The 24,899-nt window shown below is 39.7% G+C and overlaps 1 protein-coding gene across 4 annotated transcripts in view; it reads right to left on the reverse strand.

The window, feature by feature from the left end:
* ADAMTSL3 (ADAMTS like 3) overlaps positions 1-24,899 on the reverse strand; it is a 173,339-nt gene that overhangs the window by 65,263 nt on the left and 83,177 nt on the right. For all 4 annotated transcript variants that reach the window (XR_010082373.1, XM_063412567.1, XM_063412566.1 and 1 more), the window contains exons 6-7: positions 21,258-21,494; positions 7,954-8,080 (exon numbers count right to left, since the gene is read on the reverse strand). Coding sequence is in view for 3 of the 4 variants with exons in the window: in XM_063412567.1 (XP_063268637.1) it covers positions 7,954-8,080; positions 21,258-21,494 (364 nt within the window). In the remaining variant the exon portion in view is untranslated. The remainder of the gene's footprint in view (positions 1-7,953; positions 8,081-21,257; positions 21,495-24,899) is intronic.

Raw genomic sequence — 24,899 nt, forward strand, 5'->3', positions numbered from 1 at the left:
GACACGTCAATACAAAACAGCTCCTGGCTGCCTGGAAGGCCTCTTCATATATAAATGTGCAACACACTTACTTCAGTGCATTTACAAAGGCAGAAAGTTATTACTTCTCATTTCAAATGTAGGAAATCTGTGATTTGCCTGAGCAAACTGAGTTACCAGTCAAATCAACAGGCTAGAGACCCTCATGCCAACAAAAGCAGTGCCCTCAGGAAAGGGTATCCAAAGGGATAGCCACAAAAGGAAGAGAGAAACATCCAAGGAGCTGTCACCATTTCCATCGTGGCCCAAATCTGGCCCTGCCACGCGTGCCCTCTGCAGCCACAGCCTGCACAAGGTGCTCTGTTCAGTGATGGAATTCATGCACATTCAGTGGCTGCTGCAGAGCAAGCTCCTTTCTGCAGATTTAGAAAGTAAAGTGTGTTGAAGGTCAGTGATGCACTGGCTCCAGAATTACCCATAAAATATTTAGAGGAAGAATAGTTGAGTTTAGTTTTAACAAAAAAAAATAGTTGAAAAATGTTTCTTTCCACTTTAAACTGGACCCCTTTATAGTAGATGCTAAATTATCAGCTTCTGGTTTACATCTCCTTAGCATAAGTACGATTTCCTGCCAAATGTTCAGAATACTTCAAGCAAATACTGCAATTATTTTTTCTGAAATAAACACCTTCTTATGTTACAGTTTTTATATCGTCAATTTCTAGGAAGGACATTTAAATATAACAATTTATTTTGGATGTAATAAAATATGAGCTTTATTAATTTCATTCTTGTGTATTCCACCAGAGTGAAAAATACTACAGTAAAACAATAATACAACTAAGGAGTCCTGGAAAAAACATTAACTACTGAACCACTTAATATCTTTTTGCATCTTGGTTTTTCATCAGAGGAATTGCTAAAGATAGCCAGGAGGTAGTGGGTGTGTGTATCTTTAAAGAAAGGAAATAACTACTGAATTCACATGTGCACGACAGTATTTGAGGGAAAGCAGGTTTGAGGGGCCCATCTGTCCTTACTTGGTCAGGAACTGAATCCCATCCTGATTACAACCAAGGATCAGTCACAGCACAAAACCTCAAATGAAAGTCAGGTTGGGAGCAGCTCAGAGTGCAAGAGCTGCTGCTCTGGGGTGGGAGCAGGGGCACAGCCCGGGTTTGCAGATGTGCACACATGTGCAGGGCTGCTCCTCTGGAGAACACCCAGGGTCGTCCTGCTGTGCTTCCTGCGCCTCCCCACAGGCAGGCCCTGCAGATCCCTTCTCAGGATGCCTCACATTCCTTTAGCAGTGCTGCAGACATTCCACCCTCACCGAAGCACTCTCTGATATGGTCCACAAGTCTCATGGGGGTGCTAAATGTGGTGTTTCTCTGCGGCAGAGACAATCTTAGCAGAAAGGGTTTTATTTGCGTTAGAGATGACTCAGCTCACCGCCACAGCAGCAGTCAACCTCCGCAGCCCACAGACCTGCCAAGGAGTCTGACAGCAGGGCAGTTTTGTAACCTGACTGAGACAATTATGACCCAGGGCAGTCTTTCCTTGAGATGAAGGAAATTACAGAAAAAAATACATGTGAGATTTTTGGACTTCTGAATAGAGATGAGGGCTTGGAAGAAATGGGACAGAACTGACCATAAGGGACTCCTTCTCCTAGGGACAGCTTTGAAACAACAGTTATGGTTGTCCAGGTCTGGCTCCAAAACTATATATTCCAAAGCTCTCTGGTTCTCAGCTGAATGTAATTTATATTATTAAAGAAACACAAGGCTCTGAAAACCCATTTTAAATGGTTATGCTGTACATTTCCCATTAAATCAGTGGGGTCACATGGCTAAAAGCAGTGAACTCTTAGGAAGCCATAAGGGAAAACTGTTACCCTGAAATCCACGCTGAGAATTTTTGATTACCTTTTTTTTTCCTATCACAGTATTTCTTTGAAAGTTAATCGCTGACCTTTGTCTAAAGTGGAAAACAAATTAGCCCAAAATCATCCGGAACATACAGAAACACGAGACTGACATCTGAGCTCCGATTAAGGCTCACCTGAGCCTTAAAAAACTGAGAAACAGGTGAGATATTGTCTCTCTATTCTAACACTGCTTTCAGGACAGGGATTCCCAAAAGCAGGAGAGTCATCTCCCTCCACCCTCACCCAGAGACTCTCAGCAATTGTGTGCACACTACACACAGCACTTGCTGATTAAGCTCCTGGATTGCTCTTACTTTAGATGGCAAGGTTTGGTCCTGTTTCTATGGTGTTAATGTGGATTTAGATTTTGGATCTCAATGAGAGCAAGATCAGACTCCCTGCTATGGTAAGACTGGGAGCTAATCCCCAGGATCAAAATAAAGGAGCCACATTCCTAAGCTCAATCCAATTCAGCAGCTTTTATTTATTTTTCCATGTGGGCCATGGTGGACCCATTTGCTGTTTCACATATGGGCCAGTTGGGATTTTTCCCTCTCTCCTCTTATGGCAGTCCAGAGGGTTTATTTCAGGTCTATAAAAAGTGTTTCTTTCTATGTATTTGCTCAGAACTTATTTGCTGGTTCCCTGGTTCTGATCGAAGACCTTTGTGCTCTCAAAGTACAAACAATAATCCAGGAACAACAACAACTACAGCACAGAGGAACTAAAAATCTCAAAATTTTGGAATCTTATTGCAGTGGATTCCATCATCCACTCTGCTCAGGCATAATTTCAGAAGGCACTGCTGCTGACCTGCCTAATGAAAGCAAAACCCAATACATGCACTGGAGAAAACATAAAAGACATACAGCAAACAGCCCCTCAACAGAATGGATCTTAAGGAAATGCAGTGCAAACTAAATAATGAAATAGCCAATGATCCTACACAGGAATTTCCTCAAGAGGAAAGGGACCATGAAAGTACAGAAGGAGGGTTAATACTACCTGTAACAGTCCCAAGTAAACCAATGAAAGTAAAGGGATGTCTGGAATAAAACAGTTGGTTCTGAAGACTCAGCATCCACACTACAAAATTGCAGATGCCTCTTTGGGACTAATTCTAGTCTGATCCCATGCACTGGATATCCTGTAGCTGCTGGACACATCGGGTGCTTTTCTGGGACACATCTTCTGGTTTAGCTTCATCCAAAAAATTCCAGTTTATGCTCTCCAAGACCACTCTGTGATACGAACTTATGAAGAGTATGTTAGAGCCATGATGAAATTTGCTTCAGAAAACATGCTTCTTATCCATACTGGAACACTGCTGCATTGGCATTCTATCCCTCCCCACACACAGTTTTCCTGCCAAACCCTCTCAGTTTCTTCTTCTGGCTCCACACAAAGTTGACTTTTCCCCTTCCTGTCCAAGCATTTTTGACTCCATCTCCTACCCAGATTCCTTATCTAATCTCAGTCTTCTCTTCCTCTTTTCCTCAGCTCAGTATGTCTGTACAGCCAGTCCTACATCCTCCACCCACCTTCTCACATCTGCCTTTCCTTCGCTGCATGAACTAACAGCAAATTTTTCTGTTCAGCTCATCTCAGCTTTCCCTCTCCTCATGTGATCTCATCACTCCCCATCACAACTCTGAAGCTCAGGAGATTAAAGGCTCCACAAAATCTCTTCTGAATGCCTGAATGTGAGGTAGGAGGCATCATAGAGTTCATCCCTGGCACCTGGTGGCACCTGGTCCACACTGCAGTAAAGCAGAAAGCAAGAGCAACCTCAAGGAAAAAATTTAATAGTTTATTTCTGGAAGAGCAACATGTTAATGTATTCTAAGGAGGCTGCACACATGTGATCTGTTCACAGTCAGGACTTGTAACAAGCTAGAGAACACTTAAAAGGATAAGTTTTCAGAAATTTCAGCTGTTAACATCCAGGAAGATTCCACAGAAACTGAAGGAAAAGGTTGGGGATTTTTTGTAAAGGTTGTAGTAAAATATGTGTTGATGTTCACAGACATTGCAAAAGACTTATCCATGACCAGAAGATCATTGCCTGCCAAATTTCAAATCCCTGATCTGTGATCAAGTCCAACAATGGGGGGATGTTAAGACATATTAAAGAAAAGGTTTCAAGAATGTTTTGACAGTGGGAAACAACATGTTTTTCTCCTCTATGTCCTTGGAATATGCTGAGATGTTTTGGCTGAATTTTCATCAAAACACACAGCACCTGGCATGAGAAGTTTCTGACACAACTGTCTAATTTTGGCAAATGATCCTTCATACAAAATGAAGCATCAGGCAATCTTGACAATCAAGGCTGCTATTGTATATGCTAGTATATGCTAGTATATGCTAGTATATTGATTCCAAAGAGGGAAAAAAATGTGAGGCAGGAAGTTGTCAAAAGTTTGAGCTGGCTGATGACACAGAAGAGGGAACTATGCCAAAGGCCTCTGTTTAGATAAATGACCAAAGCAAAATTAGATTTTGGTTCAGCATGGTTGGGGATGATGACGTACATCACGTGAGAAGAAGTGACCAATGGTATATTACACAAGTGCCACAGGAAACAAAGAACATGGCAAAAGGAAATTCAAACAAAGCCATCACCAGTGAAAGCTTTCATAAGAAGCTCTTCAGCAAAAAATTAAGAAAAGCAAAACTTGCAAGTATCTTGCAGTTTGGGAACCAAATAGAACCAGACTGGGACAAGTCCATGCCTGCAACTTCAACAGTGCATGCCCCATTGAACCAACATCTTTTCTTCTGTGTTGGTATCAGAACCAGAACACTTCCCACCATTTCTTGCCAACAATGGTGCAGAAAGGAGATACGAGGGCCCAATCCTACAATTTTCCACGTGCACAAAGTGCAGTAGAGTTAATGGGAGTTCCATGCATTTAGTACTAGAAACTTCAGGCCCATGATGTCTCATTTCCCAGTGGGATGGTACATTTTACAACCTATTACACTTTTTGTTTGAATATCGTTAGTCAAACCTTTAATCATTTTACCAGAATGTTAGAATCTGGCTTGCTGACAGAAGTTTAACTTACTTTGTCTTTCAAAGGCAATTAAGTGTTAGTGGAAAAAATAAACTTTTGAAATAACTGTTCATTTCATATTTGCAAAACAGTAAGCTCCCTTTCACTGCTGTTTAACTTTCTGATCAAAGACATTAATTTAATGTAAAAACATATTAAAAAGATAATAAAACAATATTAGTCCTTCATGAGAAATTATTTGCTATCACTGCCTAAATTTCTTTGTTTTAAAATAAGGACTAAGATAACCAAGCTTTTATTTTCCCTTATGCTTCTTTTTTATACTGAAATCTTTGGCTCTTGCTTTCCTTCCAGTTCTTTAATTTGCTTCATTGAACAGTAAAATTTACATCCTGCTCACAGCCTTAAGCACCCTGCTCTATGCATGTCTGTCATATGTGGATATTTTCTCAACACCAGTTCTGAAAGCTTCCAAATGACTCTTTGGAAGATAATGTGCCTCCCTTCACTGATATTTTACCACAAAGAAAGGATGGTTTTATTTCCACATTTCATTCACACACAGGATGTTTATCTGGAACTCATTGCATAGTGTTGAACAGTTTGACCCAAAAAATATTTTGGCACCATCACAATAACTAAGAAAAACACCAGGTTCTGAATTTAGTAGCATGTGTACTGTTTTTGCTTATGCCAGTGGTAATTCATTCATATCATCCAGTCTACTGCAGTGCAAGATAAACCCCAAACTTGGCAAAACTGACATCTTAGAATAGTCTTTCTTGATCTTTAATATTAAAGGACTCTTAAAGAGACACTGAATTCTGACAGAGGAAACAATGAACAATGGGCATTCCTCAAAACCTTCAAGGCAATGGGAGACCTTCCACCAAGTGATGTCAGCTGTAGTCAGCTCCTACCTGGGCCAGAATACTGCAAGTGAAATTAATATTTTCTGTCACAAAATGACAGTTTCAAAACCAGATCCCTTTTACCACTTTGTCTTTACTGTACTTCCATCCCAAGCAGCAATTAAATGTGAAATTTTTTATTTCACTTATCATGAACTTATCACCAATCAGAGTCACCAATCTAACAAGTTTATTTGGGCTGCCTTAGAACTAGCTACGGTGTCTCCAGGAATCATTCTTCTCCAGGAGAATCTCTGTTGTGGTAAAACTGTAATAGACAACTCAATTCTTTGCAACTCCACCTGACCTTCACATCAGAATGGGAAAGAGCTACTTTGTGCATCTATATCCCTATACATCTCTGTCTATCTATATACAGACACAAAACAAATACAGCTTGGATACACTACAAAAATATTTGCTTTATAAGTGCTTGCTCTGTGCTGACCAGAAGCTCTGAGTCTTTGATATGGCAATTGAATAAAAAGTGGCCCCCCATAAAAGTCCCTTTTCAGAGCTCATTGTAAGTGTTCGAGATATTTTCTCAATCTTTCATGATGAAAAAGTTTATAAATTACTGAGCTACACTCTCCCATCAATAAAGATGACCTCTAGTCAAAGCAAGGCAAAAGCTAACACTGATAGACCATATAACATTAAAAAAAGGTTCTTTGATTTGGTAAAAATTATCCTATGGCTTTAAAAGTTGCTGCCACAGAACCAGTCACTTTTAAACTCAGATTGCCTTTGCTATGCACGTGTATTGAATTACAGAAATTATGCACCTGAACTGTGGTACCCAACACCTTTGCAGGGCAGTACAAGACACCACTGCAAAGCAATAACCATTGAGAGAACAAATAAACTACTCCAAGTTACATCCAAACTGAAGCACACTGCAAACAGTGGCATTAAAAACCCCATGGGAATAGTTATATATACTGCAATAAGATTCACAGCATGATTCAATATACAAAGCTCTTTCAAAATCAGGGCACAACTGAAATCTTTGCTGGCTGAAATACAACAGTATTAAAATACAGGCAGCTGTCAGAGGCAGGTGCTTCATCCAGTAAAAAGAAAACCTGGTTGCATTTGAACTTTGAGCACTGACTTTAAGAGCACCCTTCTATCTGGTGACTTGGCAGGAAGGTGATTAACCCCAAAGGCCCCATCCCCATGTGACAAATGCTCGTGACAAATACACACTGTGAGTTCAGGAAAAGAAAACAATATGTGAGGCAACTATTCATATGATAAACACACGGGACATATGCTGTGAGATTCCAGGGAGCATCATCTGTGAGGGTGGAGAGCACCAGTGTCAGAAGGGAGTCTTTGTATGGAAAACCTTGCCTGCATATCAAAATAGCCAGACTCTTCAGACTCCAATAAAGGGTCTATTTCTAATATCCTGCCTCTTTTATATTTTATATTTTCAGTATTACTGAGACCTACAGAGCTACTTCCAATAAGATGTTAATTATTTTGAGAAGGAATGGTGAAATTTGAGTCAAATGCACAAAAAAAGAGATGGAAGAATTAGTCCCTTTCACTTTGTGCTTTTTGTACCATAGAAGTAGCAACTTGCCCCTGAAGATAACTGTCTTCAGACACAACAGCAAACAAACAAACAAACCCCACAAAACAAAAAAAAAAACAACAAAAACCAAACAGAAAAAACCCATCTCACACACACACAAAAAAAATCAAAGTTAATTTGAAAACCAGGTGCTTTCAAGCACAGGCCACTATTTCCATAAAACCATCTCTAAGATGTTTCCATGATTTAAAAACTTTGCTGCAGCATCACATATACTGCAACATGAGGATACCCTCTAAAATAAGATGTGCATCTTGATGGTTATTCCTGATAGAATGAATTGAGTAGCTCTATTAAAAAATGCATATCTCAAATTCTTTCCTAGCTATAGCCTAATGTGTGGTATCCCTCATGGAATTTCAATAGACTAATCTAGCACAGACTTTAGAATAAGTAGCTTTGTAAAACTGCAAACAAGTATATGGTTAAAAGGTCACCAGTATTCATGCTGATATACAAGCAGAAAACAGAGTCAAGGAGAAATTACCATAGGATCAATTTGCAACCTACTTTTTTCTGGTGAGACATGTGCCTTAGCTTGTCCCCTCACAAGCCTGCACGTGGAGCCATCTCCTGCACAGATTCCACAGTTGTCTTCCTTGGCATTGCTCCCAAGTTGTCGATCACAGCCTACTGCCTGCCAACACCAACACCACAGTCAGAAGGAGGGCAAAGCTGCAGTAGACATGCTCAGGTTTCTGGAATTTTATTTATTATGTTATCCTTTTGATTTTATGAGTTGGCCTCATTCTATCAAAGCATATCTTGCCATTTAGGATTTTAAAAGCATGCTGTCATTTCCATGACTTTAATGATGAACCACAACAACTGATATATGAAGCTATTCAAGCATAGGAAATACATGAATCCATTTCCCACTACTTATGTGAATGAACCCCATTGAGCATCACTCTTTCCAACACAAGGCATAACCATGTCATTTACAATTTGGTTTTCATCACCTGTTTAATTATGTCTGAGAAAGGATAAATGCAATTAAACAATCCAAATTAAATATTTAAAGGGTACTCAGCCTTCAGTTTCATTGACAGGGAGTTGAGGGCAGTGTTAACATTCTTGTGTCTTGGCCATTCAGAATTTAACTGGCATTTGTGTAGATCTATTTGCCATTTACATCAATGTCAATTAAACACACATTTGCTAACCAGCTTTTTAAAAACTTGGACAACTCACTTCTCACCTTTTGATTTTTTCTGGTTTATGAATATAAGACCCATTCTATAAAACTTTCCAATGATTATTATAAAAAAACCCAAATTTAACACTGCCAAAAATTCAAAAAGCAATTTAAAAGAGAAAAAAATTGTCAACTGAAAACCCTCCAAATTGTAATGAAAACATTTTTCCAGGTTTTTCTTTTTCTGCATATCAGTCAACTCCACAAGAAAGATGGGAGTGAGAATGAAAAGACAGAGAATAGACAAAATTGATTAAAAGGACCTTCCTGATGAATGGAAGATAAATATTTGGCCTCAGCTATCTTACTCTTCACCATTTCACAGAAGAATTTTTCAGGGGGTACCAAATACTGAACAATGTGGTAAAAAGCTGATCTCCAGCTTCAAGTTTTCTCAAGTCAGCCTGCATGCCTCTTACAGTCACATATCCCTGACAAGGGCAGCTAATTTGTCTTGGGTGTATATACTTAACAAAAATCCAAGCTGACAAATGGATAGAAAACCCTCTGGAAACTCACAGCTAAGAGCAGTGCTAGAATTCTGAATCTGGCCAGCACACGCCTCTTCCTATATAAAAATGCTGGGAAGGGGCAGTCTCAGCTGCCAAGGCCCTCTGCATCTGTGCTGTGCCAAAAGTGACACACGATCCCCGCGGAGAGGTGAGCGTCGAGCCCACACCTTGGAGGCAGGGCTGGTCCTGCAGTCTGACCTAACACAGACACACAAATCACACACAGCCACTGCCAAACACGGAGAAAAGCAGCCTCAGAGGTTCACATGTCTATGGAAAAGAAAACAAAGCAGCCCCACCTCCCCCTTCTGCCCCTTTCCCTTATTTTCCCAATGGCCTACAGCCTGAATTCCCTTTAGAGGAGGGCACAAATGGGGACAGTTTACAGTACTGCAGTTGGGAGTGAAGGCATCTCCTTCCTAAGGGCTTCAGATTTACCAGAGAAACCTACCTTAGCAGCAGGAAGTTATTTTATTCCTGCAACTGAAGGGGATCTAAATCCTATGTAGCCCAGCAAGAAATTATTTTTAAAAAGAAATAAGCCACTTAACACTAACAGTATATCATTTCAGTTTTAACAAAAACTTAGTTGTAAAAATAAAGCAAATTTACACACATGTGAACTCAGACCATCTCAGAACAGGTGCTTATTTACCACACAGAAGGTGTGTGGAAACACTGTACTGTAATTTAGTAATGGAATACAGATTAAAGTATTTGCAATTGAAGTTGTCTTTAGCATTAGCTCTGGGTTCATTATTGACATCCAGAAAAACACAAAAAGAAAAAGGTTGTAAATAAATGCCTATAAACAAGTCTATTTTCACACTTTATAAACAATTAACATTGAGAAATTAATGAAAACACCCTTTACAAAGCAGAACCTGACTGGGCTACTCTGTGAATCAGAAAGCAGATGAAATTTCATGGGATATAATAATACAGTGCTCGACACATTTGCCTCAGCATTGACAACCCTTTCAGTTCCCAGCTCCACAACAGACTTTCTTTTCTGACCTTTGAAAACTCCTGTGCTTTTCCACCCCAATCCATGGAAGGGCCCCAACTGCAGATCCCCAGCTCACTGAGAGGTTGCATGAATTCATCTCCTAAACTTTGTGCAAAGTTAGGATGCTGCAGTGATGGAGACCACGCCAGTGGCTGAGAGAGTCTGCATCTCTCTTTGGAAGATTTTCAAAGTAGTTACTGCTCTCCAATGATTCTGCTGTCCTTATTCACATAAAGATATTACTAGAACAAGGGGGCAAATTGTATTACTGCAAGTGTAATCTCTCCACAGATGTCTCAAACACATCTCCATTTCATACTGTAATCACCTTTTCTAAATATTAAAAATCTGTTTATTCGCTCATCAACTAATTTCAAAGGGGATAAAAAGCTGCACATTGTGATACCCTGCGTGGAAAAGTGCTGTTTTTCTTAGTTTAAGCTCTTTTTGGGGGCTACAGATATTTGTGGGCTACAGATGCTGCAAGTCTTTAGTGGGAGAAGGGCAAGCAGAGCAAGACCAGCCCATTAGTGCCCAACATGACAATAACAAACACACAGACTGGGCTCTTACCCACAGCCCCCGTGAAAACAAACTCCCATTGGGTGTAACAAAAATCACACAACTGCGCAAACAAAAAGCATTATTGTGTCCTTCATGGAATGCAAGAAAAGAGAATCAGCACAGCACCATACTTTGGAGGACTGTTTCATAGAGTATTATTGCTTATTTTTTAATAATACACGACTGCCACAGAAATAAAACAGGAGTGCTAGCTGCAAGGGACTTGGATGTGGGAAAAGGTTTACAGCTCCCCTGACAGCAAAGGTGGTGTGCTCAGCTAGATGCATTCACCCTCTGCAGATTTCCTTCCCAGGTTGTGTTTACATCAGCTGTTAAAAATATGAATATCAAGCAATGATATCCTGGAACACAATTTAGAAAACAACTCAAATTATAATCACAATTTTGACTTGAAGTGAGCACAGAATCCCAGATTTTGTTTAACATGAAGCACCCAAAAATTCCACAGGTTTTAAGTGGAAAAGTCACAAATTTAAAGCTAATTCAAAAAGGACACTAATGAGTGAACACTGGGGTGGGACATATTTCAAAGCTCAGAGTCTAGAGCCAGCCTTTTTTTATCTGTTTGTAAACCCTTAATTGGGTATTTCTCAGGTGAGCTGAACAGCCACAGATCTCACCAAAAGAAGAATAAGCTGTAAGATATGGCCTTGGAAACTGGGTCTCAAAAACATATGGCGTTGTGACACCAAATATTCTGAATTTAAGGTATTCATATTTTAGCCAACAGCTACTGGGGGGAAAAAAGGTGTTTGATGGAACATTTTGAAGACAGTAAATTTGGTTATTTGCAATCAAAGCTGCAACAAAGACAAGAAAATGATAAATGGTAACAGCCTTCCTCTGCTCATGCACCACCTCAGCCAGCCAAAGGGGCTGATGATTTTCACAATTAAGGCATTTTGTAGGATTAATTTACCCCACATTGCTTGCTGTTTGCAGAGCAAAGGGATCAGCTATAAATATTACAGTCAGGCTGGGAAAACATCTGCAGGCTTTTAGGGCATGGTCAGAAATAATATTAGGTAATTTTAACATAGGCTGAATAAATGAAACAAGTGATAACACAAACTGTGTAATGGAAGGATTGGGACTCCATGAATTTAAGAAATTTGTAATCATAAATATTATCATCCCAAAAAAATGATACAGGTATTGTAATGTCCAGGTTGTAATTGAGCTCCTCAGACACCAGGGAGAATATTCACCAATATGTAACAAAACAAACAGCAAGTAGGAATTTAATATTAAAAAGAGTATTGAGGAAATGAGCACTTTGAGAGTTTATAAAATTGTCCATGGTGGGGTATCAATGAATTTGGATATGGCAGGATTATTTTCAGAAACAGGTCTCCAATCCATTAAAATTTTTGGACAGAACTTGAGTGTGTTTCTTGTCTGCTCTTACAAATTAAAGAAAAAAACAAAACAAATATTAAAAAGAATTATATCATTTATAGAATTATGAACAGTTTTCTCACAGCAGCTCCGATAGAAAGCATCTGGTTTAGCAGTGAACAAAACCACTCGTCTGCTTCCACAAACCTTAGCATGGCAGTGCTGTTGTGAAAGACAATCCTGAAGGGTGTGAAATACTTTGTAGCGTGCTTGGAATAGTTCATGTAGGTTCAGAAAGGCAAAGGAAGAGCAAAGGTCAGGGTCTAAAACACAGTAATATAGATGAAAGGGAAGAATGAAATCACTGCTGATATGTTAAAAGTGACTGTGGAACATTACCAATATTTTTGCAAATACGGATCCAAAAATCACTCAGAAGCTCATGAAAAGCTGTTTCTTTAGGTCATATTCAATTAGTGGTGTTTCAGCTGAGGAATTGGACTCAAACAAAGAAATTAATGTAGCATGTTAATTTTGATTTGTGAAGGTCCAAGAATAATCTGTAAAATTCAAGGGGCTTCCTTTCTTAAGATGTTTATAATTAGGTATGATAAGAAAATGGACAGGGCTGCAAGGTGACAGAATTTTGACTAAAATTCCAATATGGTAAAAAAGCATCATAGTGAAAAACGAGGCAAATCCCACCCACACCCTCCCTCTCTCCTTTCAGAGAATTCTCTTAATTAATATAAATACAAACATGGACTAGAATTGCCAGTGCAGAGTCCAATATAGGATCAAGTTTTGAAATTTCAACATTTGCTTTAACCCTGCTGAACTGTGGCATTATCTCAGCTGGGCACTCACCTCCAGCTGCAGGCACTCCAAAAACAGGAACAGCACCACTTTTTGTGGAACTCATTCTACAGCAGTGAGCTGTCAGTTATAAAAACACTACATTTCAATTATTAAAAAAAGTTTCAGGAATGCCAGTGACTCAAGATTATATACTTCAAATAAATAAGTTAAAGATACACCTACACTTTATAAAATAAAAATATTTCTTTCAGAGATGAGTAAGACCAGGCATCTCTGCACAGCAAGCACCATGTAAGTGTCAAGTGTCATAATTGCTATCAAAAGCATGAAACCATATCTAGCAATACAGATAATTATAAATAATATTTCCCTTTCAAAGTGAGCTTTCCCCCTTCTAGGGTCCTCTGGAGCCAAAGATCCAGGTATAGCCAGAAAAAACAAATATTCTGAGTTCTCCTAATAGAAGCAGCCACAAAAGAATAAATCACTGCTATTTTTATTTGTGACAGATACATAAATTCTATGAAACATTAAAACTGAAGCTGCACTAGTGCCATTATTTTTCTATCTACCGTGTCTTAGACTAAGCTCTTTAGCAGACATGCCATTTAAATATTCAGCAGTGTATTTGTTAAATACTAAATCATTTTCTACTTTGACTAATAAATCTATTATTGATACAGACTCATTTATCAGCGATTGCATTAAAATGATTAGGTAAGCTTCTGTTTTGCAGTGTTCTGTGTTTACTTGAGGGACTGGCAGCTCAGTGTCAGGGAGTAATGCCCTTTATTAATGTGATTTGTACTAATAAAATGAAAACAGAAAATCAATTCAACAGTATCTCAATGTGACATAATTAGAATCCTTCTACAGCTGCTGAGAAAACCCCTCAGCTGTCAGGAAAACCCAGCTGAAGGCTTCTCTGGGAACATTTCTATTCCTGGGCTTCCACTGGCCTGGCTATTTCGAAGGATGCACAAAATGTGTGCTCCAGGAGCAACCTGCAAGTGGAATTTCAACACAAACACACAGATGGCATTTAGTGAAACTCAGCTGAAGCACAAAACCCAGCAAACCATTTATGGGGAAGTGCCCAGTGTGCTTAAAATGTCAAAGAAGTATTGTATTTCTGCTGAGCAAGGAACTGCACTGCAGAATGCACAAATGGAGGTGATAATTGTGCTTCTCACAGGAATGTGATACAGTCACTGCACAGGAGATCCTTCCCCTCAAGGGCTGAACAGTCTGTGATTATCTCAGTACATGTTGTCCAGTGGTTTTTATTTTAAGGTTGGCCAGCAGCAGATCTGCTGGAGCTGTACCCCAGTGAGGGAATCCTGTGCTGCCTGGAGCACTGATCTGCTGAAGGGTGGCAAAGGCTTTGTGTTCCAGGTGCAAGTGCCTTCCACTGCCTTCAAAATTTGTCAAGGTTTGCAAAATATAGTGTGAAAGTAAACTATTACACCAAACATATCCAATGAAGTGACCTGACTGCCCAGCCACCAGGACAGGAGTATTTGGACTGCTATAAACCAAATTATTTATTACAGGCTTACAAGAGATGAGAACTAAGATAAAAATGGAATAAGAGCATCTACATACCTCTAAAGGTTAACAGCATCACCCAAAAGACAAGACAGCCTCCAAATTAATTCTGACAAAAATGCCCTTTCCAAGTTTTGTGATTTGACTAAGAAAGTGCATGTTTTATTTCAGCATTTACTAGTAAGGGAAGAAAACAGTGAAAAACCCTGACATGCTCAAAAAGACAAATATCTATAGCATGTTTATTAAAATCACTCAGTAGGGAAAATTGAAATTTCCTCTGGATCTTCCTCAGAGAAAAGGAATTTCTATTTCCAAAAACACAGACACTCACAAAATCCAAAACTCAGAGAAATTAAGGTTGTTTCATTGCACAGTTGCACTTGCTATCACAGTACAGAGCTCTCACTGCATCCATGTCAGCAATTTGCTGCATTTCCCCCTGCTCTGCTTGTCTTAGCACAGAATCCAGCACAGGCAGATGTCAGGACTGACTGTATCCACACAACAAATAACTAATTTTAAATACAGCTATGGGAATTCATGGTAATAAAAACATGAATAAAAAACCTGTCATGTGAAAATCCTGCTCTCCCTTGGTCAATATTTTCCATGTTTCTTTGCCCTGCTGTAAAACCTTGCTGTCATTCAAAGCCCATCTACTCACAGACTTTGCAATCTCTGCTCACATCCTTCACTTTGTGATAGCTTCAGCTTGCACTTTATTCTTACACAGATAAAATATGTCCCTAGAGAGAACATAAAGCAAAAAGCTCCCACTGTCTCTTTCCCATGCTCATCATCCACAAGTAATTGATTCTGACAAGCAGAGGGAGAGATACCAGAACATCCCTCCAATTAAGCAAATTACTTCTTTCTTTCTTTTCTTTCTTTTAATTGAGTTTTAAAAGTAGTATGGAATCTTTCAAGCACCACTTTCAAACCCTAGTTTATCCTCCCTGAGGATTTATCTTGGTCTGAGTCATGATTTCTTCTCACATGGTCCTGTCTCATAACTCTTCAGTTATGTCTGAGCTAACAAAGGCCTGATTGTGGCATGAGTTCTCACATCTCTGGAATCAAACCAGCCCAGGACAGTGGCAGCCCAGACAAGCTGACACAGGCTTCAGCATGTGCTAATTAACAGAATAAAGCCCCTCCAGGGACCTCGTGCACATCCAGGGACCAACAGAGAACTTCCCAGCCCATCTCCTCCCAGCACACGGAGCTGCAATCCCAGCTGCCAAGAATGGGCAACAGCCGTGCTGGGAGGAGCAAAAATTCCTCTGTTTAAGGATTTTCAGCTCCTCACAGGTAAGAAATCAGGCAGCAAAGGCAAAGTGTGTCAAAATGCAAACCTCAGAGCAGAGGTGTAAAATAAGTCAGAATGACAGGCACAAGGAGACGCTCCACGGTGTTCAAATTCCCGAGCCATCCACACAGAGGAGAAGAATGTAAAGCAATAAAAAAACCCCACAGAAAATAAAAAAATACAGTGCATAAAATTCACTGCATGCTAAAGGGCTCCTAAAAAGACTTTCCACATATTTCTGCTGACATTTTATATCTGAAGGCAAGAGGCTAAAGAGTGTTCCACAACTCTGTAAATCCACTTCCATCAAATAAAACAAAGTGTTTCCAAAACCTTTAACTCTTACTACAGGATCTGTCACATGCTAGAGGAGCTGAGAGATTATAGGACCACCCAGCAGGAGCAAGTACCCTTTCCCACATGGTCTCCATTTAAAAAAACACACATACACACAAGCAGAGGATAGGACACAACTCCCAGTGAGCTTCTTGTTTGTGAGAACGTTTTCAAAAGAGAAATCAGTATATGAAATCAAATTACTTTGCTCCTTTTCTGACTGGGTTCAGCCAAATCTGCCTTGCTTCGTGAAGTCAGTACTGGGGGATTTGAAGGTTACTAAGGCTCTATTTCAAGGTGACACCCAAATCATGAGGTTTTCTGCTATCACTGCTCACATGATTTAGGTCCGTGCTAGGGTGCGAAGTAAAGTCACATTTGCACTCAGCTCACTAAAACAAAACAAAACTTGGCAGAGAATCACTTATGACCAAAGTAGTCTAGATAAGAAACTGGAGATCAGAAAAACCCCACTACTCATCTGACAAGAAAGGATAAACTTCCACAGTAAGAAATCCCTACAGAGAGCATTCTCCGTGAGAAACAGTAGGAGAGAGAATAAGGCCTGAAAAGAAACAGCAGTTTCTAGCAGCAGTGGGAAACTGCAAAAATAAAAACAAGTGATCCCAAAAAACCTTTTCAGTGTCTGAGAGTATCCCATTATTACCTGCAGTGTCTGAGAGCACCCTATTATTATTATTTATTACACCACTGAGTTGCCAACAACGTCATCACAAGGGAACCACTACACCAAGGGGGGCAGTGCCACTCCAAGGGGGGCAAGTGCAGCCCTTGAAGGGTGGCTCCATCATCTGCTGGCCTGGGCAGTGCCAAGAGCTTCCATGGATGAGAAACCAACCCCCTGAGGCTAGGCAGGGTGACACTGACAGGTCACTTAGGATGTGGCAGCCCCTGCTGAGCTCAGCCCATCCTCCAGTGGGACCTCTGGAGAGCCACCAACACCTCCCAGCTGAGCTGCAGCTGGGGCTCCCACTCCCAGTTTTACGGCCCCTGTCACACGTGTGCAGTCACATGGAGTTTTTCATATGTAGCTCTGAGGGCCAGAAAGTTTTGCTGGATCTCCCTGAGTGACTGCCAGCCTCTCTGGGCAGGGTGCAGCCTGCCAGCTCTGGTGCAGTAACATGCAGTACAGCCATCTACACAGGGGTTCCTTCATGCTCCAAAATGCACTTTGTGCATTTGATAATTAGTGCTACCCAGGAAAGAATGCCAGGTTTAGCATAACAGCTGGCTTGACACAGAGCTACCCCAAAATCAATTCTTCCTATGAATCACTCAAGGGGTAAAAAGAAGTAAAAAGCAATGCAGACTTTTTTTCTAATTTTTAAGTATTTTTTAAAAAAGATCAAGAGTAAGTATTAATTTTGGAAAAAATGTGCTTTTTAACAGCTATTCAAGAATCAACACTCAGACTAACATGTGTTAGAAACATGTCTGCAGTAACACTGGATGGAAAGGAAATCTTCCTTTCTAAGTCTCTGCAGACCAAATCTCCTGTGCATCTTGGGCAGTCCTTGAACACAGTTATAGGCAAAAAAAAAATGTATCTGCAGGAACAAAAAGAGAAAGCACACAAAATAAGCAGCTTGAGAAAGCAACTCTAAGGATAAAAAGAGTCATGATTCAGAAGCAATTAATAACCTGTTTAAAATCTAAGTTTAAAACACAAACAAAGCTTATAAAAAAAAAAGAGAAGTGCAGGAGTCTTCCAAGAGCTTACAGAAACTGTTTTCAATGAAAAGCCTGACAGATATTTACATGCAGCATAAGAGTGCTTTGGTGGTGAGTGATACCTACATGAGACAGAAGAGAAGCAGCATGGCAGACATTGATGGCGCTGCACTTGACATGTGGGATGTGTTCTGATGTCAGCTAAATTTATGCCATATGCTACAAAGCACAGTGTAGTGTCTGCCTTTTTTGGAACACAAACAACTTGCTGACACTAAATGGAAAGTTCACTGCAGGATTTACATCATCCTTGACCTAATTGTGACAGCCTAGGACAGAACTACTCAGGCTGCTCCTCAGGACTCCAGATTTTTTGGGTGATGCGTGTATTTGTTGTCCAAACATATTACTCCATATTAGGAAAATTATCACTGTAATCATTTCAGGTGCTGGCACAAGTCACACCCCATTCTGCATTCTGGTAGGAAAAAAGCAGCTCTGCACAAATTAAAAACAAAACCCAAGAAGAGGCAGGGCCCCAAAGCAGGCAGAGTAACTGGGTAAATGTTGCCCACATATGTGTCTGACATGCAGATGTTTTTAAATGTCTCCTCCCACATCCAGATGGGCACAGCAGGAACACATTACAAGAAAAAAAAATGTTTTGGAAGCTATGCAGAGACTAGAAAAAATATCAGAAGTGTGAAAATCCTGGCAGTGAAGTTTTGACCTGTCCCCATTTAACACAACAGCCCCAGATATTTGGGTTGGTAACAGAGGCAGGGCAGTAGCAAACTAAAACATGATGAAATGGTTTGACTGAGTTAAGCCTCAAGCAACCCCAAAATATCTTGCTAGCTTTCCCAATAAGCCTTTCCCTGCTCCACCATCTTTAGATTTCACCTCCTGTAAAGCCTCACACCTCCTATTCAGAGTGCAGCTTTGTCATCTCACAACTTTCTTTTGATGGAGCTTATTTAGCTTAATTTGCTTGATAAGGAAAGTGCAAAGGATCAGAACTGAAGCTGGAGAACAAGAATTCACCATCTTTATAGATTCATATGCTGCCAAGGTGAGAGCTTGAACAAGAAGCAGAATTAGGGATGCAGCCCTGCCTTGGCAGGAGCCAGAACACAGATGAAAGTGAAATCACATTGGGGAGGAGGGGAAGTTGAGTCAGCTTTGAGACAATAAATGAGCAGAACCAGCACCAGTCTCCTTTACAGCAAGTCTTTGGTGCTCCCAGGCACAGAAGTGAAGATACCCACAGCAGCAGTGGTGTGCTCATTTGGATGAGTTAGCTGTAAAAACTCTTGCCAAGTAATTTGCTGGCAGTGCCAATTGCATGTCGGAACCCACCAGAGGGATCTCACAGCAGCAATCGTGGGGAATCACGATTGTGCTGTCTCTCTCTTAAGAGCAGTTGACTAAATAACCTTGTATTTCTGGGAAGGATTAGGTGCCAATTTGTTTTCTTTTCCTGCTCAAACAGGAGTAACACAAAGCTCTGTGTTGGTTTTCTGAGGAAGACATCACCTCTCACAGCCCCTTTCACAAGAAACCCTTCATTCTGTCCCCAAAACAGTTTGCAAAGAGGAAAAGGTTATTTAAACTAATCTTAATTTGATTTTATTGAATTCTACTTCGTTTTTTTTAACTCAATAAAATTATCCAACACTAAATTATCAACTATATACTTTAAAATGCAAAAAAAATCAATTTGTGCAAAAATACCTCAGGCATAGCCAGTGACTTCAAGAAAATAAAGTGAAAACAGTTTATGAGTTTCAGCAATAAATTGAAAAAATTGAATAAGTTACAGCACAGGGCACATTCTAAATACGTTTGTTACAGGCCTTTTTTCTGAAGATGCTACCTCACACTGAAAAATATTTTTGTGAAATTGGAAGAAATAACTAGAAAATAAAAACGGGAGACAGAGGAAAAAAACTGATTCTCATCAACAGTGTAAGAGTTCCAGTTCCTGTTTCTGGAATGATTAATTTTTTTTCCCCTACATCATTTATTCTAAAAATGGATTATTTACATTTCCAAGCATTTTATATCATACGAATACTACAAAATGCTAAGAAGAAACATTGAAAGCAGCCCTTTTAACTATATCCCCCAACTCTTCTTCACGAAATTGGATCCACTCTGGGCAAAGAGAATTTTATGCCGTGATGGAAGAAGGTGTTTGAAGTCACTGGGAGACACTGGTAACCCCAGAGCACTCTGAGCACAAGCCCTTAGTGCAGCCTGACACTCGGGGTGCACTGGCACTGACAGCACAGGCTGCTGTAAATGCCCCTCCCAGAACAGGGCAATCTCCTGGGTAAAAGCCTTTTCACTAGGATAGGAAGCATCACTGAGAACATGGCACAAGAAATATATTATTTGGCAAGAGCTCCCAGAGTTTCTAGAGGTATATCCTATTTCAAATAGAGGGTAGCAAACACTGCTGCATCCCACAGGGAAGCAGTATTGACAAATGAAGCCTCTCTGGGAGGAATTCTTCTGTTTCAGAGGCAGCAGATGCACCGTGTGTTGACACGACTGGCATTGGAACTGCAGCATACACAGAAGTCACATAAAACCCACTGCAAGGTCCAGATCATATATTAATGTTGCTATAATCCATGCACCAGGCTTCTGCCAAATGTGTCAAATTTTCCTCTATAATAGAGCTATTTTTCTCACTGGGTCATATCCTGCATTTTTGAATCACACACATTTTAGACATTTAACAGAGCAACTACCACTTGCAGAGAAAGAAAACTAATTGCAATAACATGTCCATCCTCTATAAACTGCTCTGTTCACAAAACAAGTTTGCAATATGGCTTTGTTAATGAGACATGGGCAAGGCTAGCAAGACTCAAATATTGTAACTCTCTGCTTTTACACTAACTGTATAAAGTCAATAGCATAACTAATAAATGCATCTAGAAATCTATATTGCCATTTAAAGATTCAAACAATCAGTTCATGCAAGCACAACACATAGTCACTCACCCATACAACAAGACAGACCTGTGTACTCACATCTGCCATTATGGGCTGGATCCCATAAAATGTTCAGTTTTCTCCTTAACAGAGATTTTATGAGACTCAGAAAATGAATAAAATTAAATGGAAGGCTCTGCGATTTCATCATGTCCTCACAGATATACTAAATTTTGGAAAGCTGCAGCTCCAATAACTAGGTTCATTAATTTTTACATGCATAAATAGAAGAGTGAATGAATTTTATTGACCTTTTATTGATATAGATAAATATCCATGGCTAAGGCAGTCAGGAAGTTTTGTGTCATCCTGAAATGGTAAGTTATCTACAACCCATTTGACAGCACTTGCAGATACATCTAAACTGATAAATAGAATGAAAAACAATCCCAAAGCACCAACTGAAAAGCAAAGTGCCCCAGAACAAAGGCCCCATTTAGATTCACACTGTGAGCATACCTGGCAAATTCCACTGATGCACATGTCCAAGGATTCAGTATTGCAGCGAGTACCATCCAGCACTTTTGGGGCAAGCTCCACCACCAGGTTCTTTCCCAGAGCTTGACATTTCAGGGCACAAGGAGCAGTAGGGTCATTATACACAGGGATCCACTCGTAGAGGTGTCCCTGGTATTTGACATCGTTGTAGGCAGAACACTGTTGTGCCCTAAAATCACCAACATCTGAAGGGCAGTCCTGAAAACAAAACAAAAATATTTTTTTAAAACTAAGGAATACTTTGCATTTGCAGTAAAGTTATCTGATGAATAACCCAGAAGCTCTTCAGGCAGGCTTGGTCCAAGGGCTGATCTGCTGTAGCAAATGCACCACACTACAAAATTTTACTCTGTATATTACAAGAATTTATCTTGCTTAATCCATTGCTTGGAGTTCAGGTACAGAATATCATGCATATTCCAGCAATAACAACATAACAGAAGATAATTAAAAGTGTTAATTTTTATGACACCAGATAGTACAGTTAAAGTCTCATTTTATAGCAAGAATTAGCTTTGAAAGGAATCTACACATTTTAAGTAACTACAAGGTGATATCTGATATTTAATATTTCTCTTCTCAGTAGCTTTTCCCACTAAAGGATTTCTGAGGCCTCATTCATCAGTTCACATGTCAGAGTAATGAAAGAGATGTTAATGCTACATATAAATAAAGAAATAAAATTTGCCTAATTAATTGTTCAGTATTGCTTGAAAAAAGCACAAGATTTAGGAGGAAACACCAGAACTTTCAGTGTTTGGCCCTTTAGTCTACAAAGCACCTTCACCTCACGGAAGCAGTAAGGCTTATTTTGTTGGAATAAAAAAAACTTGGTGACAATAAATAAATAAATAAACAAATAGGTAACAATTGATTCTGTATTTCCAATTCTAATGAGACAATTCCCGACCTTTTCACAAACAGCACCTTAGCATACATAGCTGAAAGACCAAATACGAGCACTGCTTGAAATAAAACGTTCTAAAATATTTTTTTCTACATAAAGCATTGCACCCAAACAATGATGTTAATGTTAAACTATGGTGACAGGAATGGAGATGAATACTGATTGATTTGAAAATAACTTTGGTAAAGTACTGGCAAAGGAGTTACTGTGTCAAACAATTCCTCACTGCAGACTTCATTTGAAAGTATGTCCAGTGTCAAAGAGTCCATACACCAGACTGAAAGGATATTCTTCCAAGAATTCCAACTGCACATATAAGCCAGATGTGAGGCTGATTTTAGCAGTTTTGTTTTCATTGGATGAAAAAGTGAAAGATTTTGATGTGTCAGGCAAACTCATGGAACTTATTACTAAGTATTAGTTAACAATACTGATCCCAAGCACAGCTTCAACCTTATCAGTGAACTAAACCTTCTCTGAATAAAGCTGACAAAATAGTGAGTGCATTATACAGGACTGGAGAGTAAAATGTACAGGAGAAAGTTTTGAATTTCAGTCTAATGCCCCCCAGCAACATTGCACTCAGTCTGGGGTTTTTTTCACCATGGCAAACAGTAGCCTAGAACTGCCTCTGAGTTGGTTGTAATCTACATAAAATAGGTTCTAAAAATGAGTATTCTATCTACTGACCAACACACGGAGTTTTTGCAGCTGAGCACTGAGCGAGTCATTGAACTTTCCCAGCAAAACTTATCAGCTCTGTGTAATGTTATACCTTACAGTGACAATAAGTCAAAATAATACTAACACCTTTTGTATAATTTTTAATTTGGGATGGTGCTAGTTTGACCCATATTTTATGAAACTGTGCAATGATGGAATAAGACACAGGGAGTATTTTACCTCTACAAAATCCCTCAAGTGAGAGCTCCTACAAACATCAAGTACACACTGTGAGAAGCCACACATATTTACTGCAGTGTCACTCCCCAGAAATTCACCAAGTTTGCACTGGTGTAAATGAGAGCAGAATTTTGGCTCTGACTTATCTGTCACCTCTCATTTTCCACAATAGCAAGTCTAAAAAGCAGAGAGGACTTCAGAGTTCATGTGGATACCATATGGTTCCCTTCCACCGATGCAAACGGAGGAGCAAGTAACATTCAAAAAACACTAAGTGGACATTAGATTCAGGGAAAGTTAGAAGCAGAATTTAGGAGCAGTGTTACTCAGCCGTGCATGGCTACATTTTCATCACAAAGAATTAAAGAGTAATCTGTAAAGCAGGCAGAGTGGTGGCCTTCAGCTGGGGTCTGACAGGCTGTTGTTACAGTCCATTATCACTGGGTGTTGATGCCATGCCAAGACACAAACACCACAAAGTCAGGATGTCAAACCCATGGTTACTGTATGTTTCTCATTGATTCAACACAATGCAGCTCCTGCCTTCCACTCGCCTCCTGGCTGCTTCAGAGCAAATGAATTCTCATCTCCCTATTCTCTTTTGGCTTCTTCAAAGAACCCAAAGTGATTCTGGCAGCTCGATTCACATGCCAGCTCCACCTGCTTTATGTTTGAGCTCTGTTCAAAAGCAGCAGCATAGAAAGAGCATCACAGAGGGGTATCAAAGAGCTGAAATTATTATCATTTGCATTATATCAGAGTTTGGATGGCAACCAAGTCCAGATCCCAGCCTTCCAGGGAACAATAAATATTTGTGTTAAGAAAGGAGTTTAAAGAGAAAGACAACTAAGCACAGAATGAATGCAATCGAAAACAAGAGGACTTGTAAACATCAGTTTAATTCCATTAGAGTGGGTTGGAAAAGTGAAAGGGAGTTTAAAAAAATAGAAAGGAAAAGGCAGGGCAAAGATGTGAGTGGTAGGCAAGGGTGAACCATGTTCAGGAAGTGGGCAAGGTCATAATATCAGACAATGATACGGGGGACCCAGCCCTCATCCTGTTTGTGTGTCTCTGGTTTTAATCTATTTCAGACATCACTTCATTCCACCATTCCCTCTTTCCTCTCAATATTTCACTTCTTTTTTCTCACTTGTTAAATTATTTTGCTACTAATTTTAGGATTTCTCCAATTTCTTAATTTCAGCAATAGCTTTTGTCTCACACTAGATCCACTGAACCATGGCCAGGCCATTTGTAAGTTCATACACTGCATAAGGAGCTGAAGACATATCTATGAGGTCTAATACATGAAAATCTTGGCAAAAAAAATCACACCCAGACCTTGCAATGGAATGAAATGTATTTACAACATGACTTATGAACATATTAGACGGATCTGTAAAAGATCTTTAGACATGCCTACCATGAAGATTAAAAACACATCTATATATCTTCCCATCTTTTTGTGTGACAGATGATTAAAAACTACTGCATCCAAGGGCTAGCTTCTTATGAAATGTATCTGAGTTTTGGCAATGAGTGCCCTCAGCCTTTGAAAACAAAGCTGACCTGGGAAATCTCTATCTTTGTAGGCAATGTTCATGTACAAAATATGAAGGTTGCATCAGACCCTGTGACTCTTGCCAACAATTACTCCACTGAAAAAAGCACAAAAGAGAAGGCAAGAAAATTCCCAGTAAAAATGATGACACCAAAGAAAGTCTAGCCCTTTGTCTAGTTTTATTCTTTGAATCTCATTTTGTTGAAACCCAGCCAGAACTGATGAAGTCATT

Source organism: Prinia subflava, chromosome 15 (genome assembly GCF_021018805.1).
Source record: "Prinia subflava isolate CZ2003 ecotype Zambia chromosome 15, Cam_Psub_1.2, whole genome shotgun sequence".
NCBI lineage: Eukaryota > Metazoa > Chordata > Aves > Passeriformes > Cisticolidae > Prinia > Prinia subflava.